Genomic DNA, 9211 nt, shown 5'->3' with positions numbered 1-9211 from the left:
CCTGCTCCCGGCAGTCACCAGCTCTTTCCCACAGGTTCCTGATGGGCAGAGGAGCCGCTGCAGCCGGGAAGTCTCAGAGCGCTTGGTGCCTCGGCCGGGGCCGTAGTTAGGACTCGATCTTGTGTAGCACCACGCAGCCGCCTGCGCGAGCGGCGCGCGGCCAGGCGACACGATGGCCTTCTCCCAGGTGCAGTGTCTGGACGACAGCCACGTGAACTGGCGCTCGAGCGAGTCCAAGCCCGAGTTCTTCTATAGCGAAGAGCAGCGGCTGGCGCTGGAGGCCCTGGTGGCCCGCGGCCGGGAGGCTTTCTATGAAGTGCTTCAGCGCGAGAACATCCGCGACTTCCTCTCGGAGTTGGAACTCAGGCGCATCTTGGAAACCATCGAGGTGTACGACCCAGGCTCGGAGGATCTGCGAGGCAATAGCCTCGCTCAGGGGCCCCAGGACAATGGGGTAGCTAACTGCGGAGAGGAAGCCCTCGAGGCAGACGGAACCCCTACCGAGGCCGAGCCGCCCCCCTCGCTGGAGTACTGGCCCCAGAAGTCCGACCGCTCCATCCCGCAGCTGGACCTGGGCTGGCCCGACACCATCGCCTACCGCGGCGTTACTCGGGCCAGCGTCTACATGCAGCCCCCGATGGAGGGGCAGGCGCATATCAAAGAGGTGGTGCGCAAGATGATCAGCCAGGCCCAGAAGGTGAGGAGCCAGAATGGGAGTCCTGCAGAGGTCGCTGGAGCCCAGCTTGGGGACCCCAAAACAGTCTCTTCCTGGCTGCTTCCTGGAAGGAGGTTTCCTCCTGGCCTTCCTGGGGTTGCTCAGTGTCCTTGCAAAGGAATAGGGTACCCAAGCCCTCTAGCAGGTAACAGTGGGCTGCCTCATCTCAAAGGGCCATTGTGCATATGTTGTGCATTCCCTCAGCCTGGTGAGCAGGTTCCCCTGGAGATGCTTTGGAGAGTGGGGTGGGGAGGAATGGCACAACTTTTTCTTACCTACTCTTCTTAGGATGACACTGATTCACTCCTGAGACTCAGGAGGTTCCCACACACCATGAGCTCTGGTGGATAGGGCTTTTGTTGGGATTTGGAGTGATAGGTGTGGGGATTAAGAAGCAACCTGTCTGTTTTAGTCTGGCTTGGAGACCTGAGTTGAAATTGCTTTTTCCTGGTTATGCTGAACAACTGAAAGTGAGTTGCTCAACTTCCGTGAGCCCTTTTGTCAGTGGCAGGAACTTTCCCGGCCAAGATGCCTGAGGAGATGGGGGAAGTGCCTCAGGATATACCTGATGTCCTCAGTGGAAGATGACTGAATTCTACTGATGATTGTCCGCTTGGGCTGAGCTTTGCCATTAGAAGGGTTCTCAGACCCTGTCTGGACCTCCCATTCCTGACCTCACTGAGCTGGGCAGTGCCCCACTGAACCACTGACAACACATACCGAGATAGGTGCTGGCAGAGACAGAGACATTTACAGATGGCCTAGCCATTGCCTGCAGCCATGACTAAGAGAGATGCTCTCTGGAAAATGGCTTTTCATGGTTTCTGAGCACATCCCAAGGTGACTGACCCCTAGTGGGCTGTGTTGAGAAGGATTCTGAAGCTAGGTCTGGCCTGGGCCTGTGGGGTGAGGGAGGCTTCCTGGCTGAGCCTTATCCTATCACTATTCCAGCCCAAGAGTGGAGCAGCTAACTGCACAAGACCAGAATGCTGGTTTGGGGGATCTTCCTGGTTCACAGGCGACTCTGGGTAGCTTTTGGGCAGAGAAACTAAAAGTGGGTTAGAAGCTGGCCCCCTGGCTCAGGTTTCCAGAAAGTGGGGGCTGGGTCTCAGGTGGCTCGAGGCTTCCAGTTTCCATTCTGTAAAATGGGGTGGTGAGAACAAAAGCTGAGCCTCTGGCTACTGTGAGGCTGGAGTATCCAGTGACAGGATTGAGGAAGGAGATGGAAGAGGGGGGCGGTGGAGAGGAGGAAGGGACTTTCATAGTTTTCAGGTGGAATAACCTGCCCCATACCTGCCAAAGGGTAGGAAGGTGCCACTGACATCAGTGATTGTGGGGGTGACTCTGGCTGGTCACAGAGCCAGTCTCAGAGAAGGCCTGCTGGCATCCCATCACCCAGATGCATCCCTATTTTTTAAATGGGGAAACTGAGGCCTGGGGTAGGGAGGGGCTTAACCTGCTGTACCTTTCCTCGCCTTCAACAATAGGAAGGAGGCAGGTACTGCTTTGCAGCTTGGCCTGGGCATGGTCCCAGTGCCTGACCTCCTGTAGACAGAATGACAGCCTGTCCCAGTGATGGGGCCAGACAGGGATGCCAGGCTGGGCACTCAGGGCATTTTGTGCTGAGCCCTGCCTCTTTCTCATGTCTCTGTGATCATAGCTGAGACCCAACCACTCCATATAGTCCTGGCCCTCCACTCCTGAGCAACTCCAAGGTTATTGGTGGTGAAGGCAGAAGGATGCTGATCTCAGGTGCCAGTCCTGGTCTGTTTGTGTGGCACCACAGTGATGGCTCCCCATTTCTAACAGGAGGGGCTCAGAGGCAATGGAGGCCTTGTCACAGATGGGGATGTTGCAGCATGGAGGGCAGTATTTGTTCATGACCTCTAGTGCTGTTTTGAACCAAGCTCTGGCTCTCTGGCCCTTTAGGCATTCCTGCCACATCTGTCCCGAACCCATGGCCAGACAGTGTGCTTGTGGGTGGCCAGTGATCACAGTAACTAATGTGGATGCAGTGGCATGTAGGGTGCTGTTCTCTCTGAGAATGTTATTTTCCCCATTTCTCAGGTGTAGAAACTGAGGCCGGGCAAGTGCATCCTTGCCCAACATCACTAGGCTAGCTCTTGGGTGGAGGGTGGCGAGCAGATCTGTGTCTCACCCAAACTCTTGGGCCTGCCCTTTGTACCTGCCCCTCATGCCCGGGTGACAGTAGCAGGACAGAGTGACAGACAGGGTTTGGGAGGAGCAGCTGAGCCAGGTGACCTATAATCCTTGTCTCCCCTATCCTAAGTGCTTCCCAGGCTGCGTCCCTGGCAGGATGGCGGGACACTGGCGGATGCTGACAGGGCACTTTACTCACCTGGTGGGGAGCTCCCTGCCTTCTCCTCTTATGACCACCTCTTGGTCCCTCCCCTGCCTTCTCTTCTCACCCCACAGCAGTGCTGGAGAGCCCAGCCCCTAGACCTGGATGGAGATTTTGCTGTCTGGGCAGCAGGCCTTTCGCAGCTCCCTTTCCACAGGGGTTTCTGGGCTGTGGCTGTTGGCGCTGAGTCAGGGCGGCCCAGCCTGCCACCTCCTCACTCACCTGGCCCTGTCGTCAGCACAACAGTGGACCCTGGGGCAGGGAAGTGACACAGCAGACACTCAGCCCACGCAGGCTCGGCTGCTGGGGAGTGGCTGTGTTCTCGTCAGGACTACCCTACTGCACCCTCCTTTCCCAGATGACAGGTATGGGATAGTGGGTGATAGTTCCGGGGACAAGTAGTATGAGGTCAGGCCCCTGCCTGTGCCCTACCTGGCTTGTGGGACTTGGGAGACACCCCGGCTCCCACCACCCTGTCTGTAAAATGGGTAAGGCATTCAAGATCATTAAGGGTCCCTTCAGCTCTGACACCTAGCTGCCCTGTGATTCTAGATACCTCTGAACAAGGGATGGGTGCTCCTGCATCTTACACCCCTGGCTGAGTGTCCCTGAGCCAACAGCTTGTACTCTCTGAGCTGCCCTCCAGCCTCAGTGGGCTCTGACTCCCAGGTGGAGTGTCACCTTCATGCCCTCCTCCGACCCCTGGGAACCAGTGGTTTATCTGAGGAAAAGCCTGCTGTGGTATGCTGTGCATACCAGGTGGGAGGACAAAAGCCCAGCTGCCCTTGCTTTGCTACGCTCAGAGTGGGTGGGGCCGGGCTGGGCCCGGATGGGGGCTTGAGAGCTGTAGCCCAGCCAGGTCTGAGCACCGGTGTCCTAGTGGGCTACCTTTCTGACAAGTGCCAAGCCCCTAGTCTTGGCAGCCCCCTTTCCCAGCCCTTGACAACCCAGGGAACAGCCCTAGGGGCAGAGACAAACACATTTTTCCATTTTACGGCTGGGGAAACTGAGGGATGATGAGTTGCCAGGGGTGAGTATTCAACTAGAACCCAGATCTGTGCCTGCCAGGCCAGGGCTTGGGAATGGAAACTCAGAGAAGTTAGTGTCCTGCCCAAGGCAGGAAGTAACTAGAGCCCAGGCTTTATGATGCAGGATTAACCCCACATCTTTTCTGTCAGGTCCCCGCCTTCACACACTGAAGTCCTGGCCTACAGCTTGGCTCCAGGAGAATAAAAGCAGCTTAATGAGGCATTTATTAAATGCCAACTAGATGCCAGATGCTGAGCGGGCATTTTACCTACACTGTAATCCTCTCCACAACTCCATAAAGTAGGTATTGTCTCCATTGCCCAGAGGAAGAAACTGAGCCCTGGTGGGAGCCCATGGCTCTGCCAGTCCCTTTGGCCTAGGAGTTGTGCAGCCCTTTCCTGGGACCAGGAGGGTGGGCATCCATTGCACCCTTTCCTAGGCACACGTCACATAATCATCTCACAGTAACGACAACCTGCAGATGCAGCAGTGGTTCTGTTCATCATGTTGCTTACTCTTGTGTCCACGCAGTGTCCCTTGTGTTAAGCCATGCACTGCACCAGGACCCCCTAGCACTTAGAGAGAGAGGCTGTAGTGGCGTGGTGTTGGCCCAGCTAGAGCCCTAAGAGGTAGTGACAGCCCAGGCTCTTTGCTCTGGCAACTTCCAGCCCAGGGCCCAGGACTTGCACCTGTCAGGGTGGGAACCATCTGATATCGTAATCCCAGGTGCTGGCTCCTGTCTTCTCCCCACGGCGCTCGCGGAGTCTTAATTGAGAGTTGAGGAGCTGGGAGAGGCCCTTCCCGGAAGGAGCCTGTGAGGTGGGTGCAGGCACCTCTGGATCTTGAGCAGGCAGCAGTTCACTTGCTGCTGCTGTCTCCCAAACCGCTTCTATCCCAGATGAGGTGTCTGAGGCTCAGAATGGGTCACATAGGGTCTGTGGTTGGCTGGACCCAGACTGGGTTCCATGGAGTTCTGGTCTCCTTGGTCTACCTGCAGCTGAGACTCCTGCGCTCCGGGCTGACAGATGGGCTGGTCCTCCTAGAGGCCCTGGTTCTCCTGCCTGACTTACCCACTCCCTCACTGGCCTGGCCTTGGTTTCTTCATCTGTAAAATGAAGACCTGTTTCTTGTTTTACAGAAGTGACAGACATGAGTGGCTGCAAGGACCCAGAGGCTTCTCAGTGGGGCAGGCTTGTCCCTCTACATCTTGAGCAGTCAAGAAGGAAGGAGGCTTGTCCCCTGTGCCCTGGCACATGTTGGCTGCTGCCAGGCAGGCTGTAGCCCGGGTGAACTGCTCCTGCCTCATTCCTTGGGGTCTGAATGACTTCTGGGCTTGGGCCCCCTCCTAAGTTAAATGTCACATGGGGTAGTGGGAAGATATCTTGGTGACCATCCCGAAGATAGTCCCTTCATCTCTGATCTCAGTGCCACAGTGAGCTAGCACCTGCCTCATACAATCAAGGTGAGGCTTAAGTAGAACTAAAGGTACGGCAAGCAACCTGTGTTGTATCCAGCTTGGAGCTGGAAACCAGTGAATGTTGGGTCTCATCTCTTACCCCTCCGCCTTCATCTTCAAATCTCCCTGTGAGCCTTTCTCTGGGAGTGACATGAGTTGAGAAGTGATAACTTCTCCCTGCCTTGGAGGAGTTCAATCAGAGGCTCCGTGGAACGTGACAGACAGGACCAGGGCATCCAGTGGCCTTAGCCCAGCCCTGTGGGACCTTGGATAAATCCTTTGTAGGCTGGGCTTCCTGGACAATTAGGATGTCTCACTGTCTGGCACTTTGAATCCTGTAGCAACACAAGTTTAAATGCCTTAGAATCTGTGGTTCTCAGGTTTTCTGGGATGTTCCCTGTTGTGGGTGCTGTGTTGGCCTGGATTCTATGTCCAGAGGCCTGGCTACCCCAGGACTCAGGACCTCCACATGGCTGGCAGTAAGAAGGTAGAATCTCGTCTGGCCTCACCTACAGGGCACAGTGCTGGTCACCTGTTGGGCTTCCTGGGCTCTTTTCTGCCTATTGTCTCTGCAGCATTCCTAAGTCTCTGGGCGAGGTGAGAGTCTCAGGCAGCACCTCCATGTGCTGGGCCAGGCACAGGCAGGGCTCCTGCTAGGAAGACTGTGGGCAGGCCCAGCGCGTGTTTTCACATGTGCTATTTGGTGCTCAGGAGGTTCAGCTTCCTTTACTTGGCCTTAAAGAGGCTTCCTTCTTAACAGTGAGGATGAAGAATGTTCACAAAACTGCTGTGTGTCACATGGGAAAGGGGCCAACCCACAATCCTGGTTAACAAGAGAAACTGAGGCTTTGAGTAGGGAAGATAGCTACCCAAAGAAAGAGAGTGGGCCATAGGGGGAAATGACCTTTTGGCCAGCACTGAGGGCAGGTTTGTCTCAGGATCCAGAGTGGTGGGTGAGTCAGAGATACGAATGGACACATGTTGATACCTGCCCCTAAAAGAGCCTGGGAACAGATGGGGGACTGTGCAGGTCTGGGACCATGACTACCCCCACCCCACGGAAAATGGCAGAGGTCCTCACCACCCTCCCTGATCTTCAGAAAAGGGGCAGGCATATGAATGTCAGTTAGTTGGCCTGGTTGCCACTGCTATGGCCCTCTCCTCTGGGAGGCAAGACAAGGCTGGCTGTTCCTTAAACTGGTCCTCTCCCGGTGACGGAGGACAAGATGGGGTACCTGGTTTGGAGAGCCAGGAGTCATTGGGAAGCATATCCAGGAGGCCCCTGGGACTTCTAACACCTTGAGAACCCATCTATCCTGTCAGCAGCAGGGAGGAGTAGGAAGGGAGCAGGTGAGAATTATGTCCCAAGCCTGCTGCTGCAGGATGTTAAGGGCAGAGTACCTCTTTCTTCCCTGCCTCTGTTCTGCACCCCAGTGAGGGAGGGAAGCCTTCCATGGCAGCTGCCGTCCTGGAGCCTTTTTATTTGTTTTTAAATCTACCCAAGGAGATGGTAATAACTGTAGTGCCGGGTCTGCTGGGGCTGCATTCTCACAGCTTTGAGTGCCTGAAAACATTTCGATTTCAACACTTTTCTTGTTGAAAGATATTTTCACAGGCCATAAACTTCTAGGTGGATGGTTCATTCCATTTAGCATTTTAAAGACATTGCTCATTTCATTTGCTTGTGGCTTGCATTGATTCCATGAGAAGTCTGCCTTTTGTTTCTCCGTGTATAATTATTTTTTTTCTTCTGGCTGCTTTTAAGGTTTTATTTTAAGATGGTTAGTGATTTTAGGTGATTTGCCTATGATAAATTTTGGTATAGTCTTCTTCCTGCTCTTCTAGTTGGAAGCCATTGAACTCTTTGGACATGTGGATTTCAATTTCATCAAATGTGGAAGTGTTTGGTCATTATTTGTTCACGTTGTTTCTGTCTTTCTCCTACCCCCGAGCTGCTGCAGCCTTCTGAGGCTCCAATTACACACATATTAGCTTGCAGTCGACTCACAGTGTACTGATGAGCTGAACATGTTTCTTCAGTCCTATATGTCATTTTGGGTAATTTATACTAATGTTTGTTCAAGGTCACTAGTCTTTCATTCTATAGTGTCCAATCTGCTGTTAATTTCACTCAGTGTATTTTTCATCTTTTTGTTACATATTTGCTTCTTTTTTGTTTTTTTGAGACACTGAGTAGTTCAGGCTGGTTTTGAAATCACCAGTTGCCTAGGTTGCCCTTGAACTCACAGCGATCCTCCTGCCCCAGGTTCCTGAGTGCTAGGATTACAGGTGTGGGCCACCTATGCCTGTTTATGTTACATTTTTTACCTCTTGAGATTGTATGTGATCTTTCATGTCTATATTTTAACTTTTTCAACATATGGATTATACTTATAACTGTTCTTGTCTTTGTCTACCAGTTCTAATATCTGTGTTAGTTTTTGGTCTCTTGACTGAGTCTTATTTTCTCATTTCTTTATGTGTCTAGTAAATTTTTTTTTTTTTTTTTTTTTGAGACAGGGTCTCACTATGTAGTTGAGACTGACCTGGAACTCACTATGTAGCCTAGGCTGGTCTTGAACTCACAGCAATCTTCCTGCCTCAGCCTCCTGAGTGCTGGGATTACAGGCGTGTGCCACCATGCCCAGCTGTGTCTAGTAATTTTTGATTGAATATCGGACATGGTAGATTATATGTTGTGGATTGCTGGTGTTTCTTTGTTTATTCCTTTAAATATGCAATTAAGTTTCTTGGAAAAAATTTTTAACTCTGTGTGTGTGTGTGTGTGTGTGTGTGCATACGCACACACTAGAGAATGAACCCAGGACCTTGTATATGCTAGGCAAGTGCTGGACCAGTGAGCTGTACTCCCAGATCCAATTTCAGACTTTTTTCTCTTAAACTGTATTAGGTAGGACTAGAGTAGTTTAGGGTAGGAGATATTGAAACTGTGGACCACAAGCCAAATCTAGCCTACTGTCAGATTTATAAATTGAACACAGGCGCACATTCATTTATGTACTGTCTATGGCTACTTGCCTGCTGTAATAGCAGATTTTAGGAGTTGTGCTAGGAAACTCATGGCCCACAAAACCTAAGATATATATTTTCTGGCACTTTATAGAGGTTTGACCATGCCTGGTCTCGAATTTATTTGCCTGCTATTATGCAATATCCTAAGGTAGTCTGCAAGCCCTGTGTGTTTGGAGGTTTTCCACTCTGGCTGGGGAACATTAGTTATTCTTGATCCTACATGAGCACCAACAACTGCTCCAGCTGTTCCTTTCTGGTGGTTCTTTTTATGTGTTGGTTGTTTCTTCCCATGCCTTAGCTGCTCAACTGTCAGATGAGGACTTGAGGGAATCCTCTGTAGGTCTTTGGAGTTCTCTGTACTTCTTTCCTCTCCAGTACCCTGCCCTGCAAACTGTACCTGCTACACTCGAGCAAACCCTGTGTCCTCAACTGAGGGAGACCACTGAGGGAGACTCCCCAGGGCAGCCCTCCCAGCACTGCAACCTGGAAGTAGCTGATGCCTTCTTAGGGCTTGTCTTGTTGGAGCCTCTTCTCTCTGTGCTCAACCACGTACTGTCCCTGGCTTTCTAGTTTTTGTTTGAGTTTTTTTTTTTTTTTTTTTTTTTTTTTTTTTTTT

At 52.2% G+C, this 9211-nt stretch overlaps 2 protein-coding genes across 4 annotated transcripts in view; one reads left to right on the top strand and one right to left on the bottom strand.

The window, feature by feature from the left end:
* The window catches only part of Slc5a10 (solute carrier family 5 member 10), a 69118-nt gene that overhangs the window by 14957 nt on the left and 44950 nt on the right, over window positions 1–9211 (bottom strand). The gene's annotated exons all lie outside the window — the stretch shown is intronic.
* Window positions 8–9211, top strand: part of Fam83g (family with sequence similarity 83 member G) — a 30703-nt gene continuing 21499 nt past the window's right edge. The window contains exon 1 of the mRNA XM_010618907.2: window positions 8–697. Coding sequence (XP_010617209.1) covers window positions 173–697 — 525 coding nt within the window. The 5' untranslated portion in view covers window positions 8–172. The remainder of the gene's footprint in view (window positions 698–9211) is intronic.

Source organism: Fukomys damarensis, unplaced genomic scaffold (genome assembly GCF_012274545.1).
Source record: "Fukomys damarensis isolate Sample0158 unplaced genomic scaffold, DMR_v1.0_HiC HiC_scaffold_13, whole genome shotgun sequence".
Classification (NCBI taxonomy): domain Eukaryota; kingdom Metazoa; phylum Chordata; class Mammalia; order Rodentia; family Bathyergidae; genus Fukomys; species Fukomys damarensis.
This window is presented reverse-complemented; position numbering and strand designations above follow the sequence as displayed.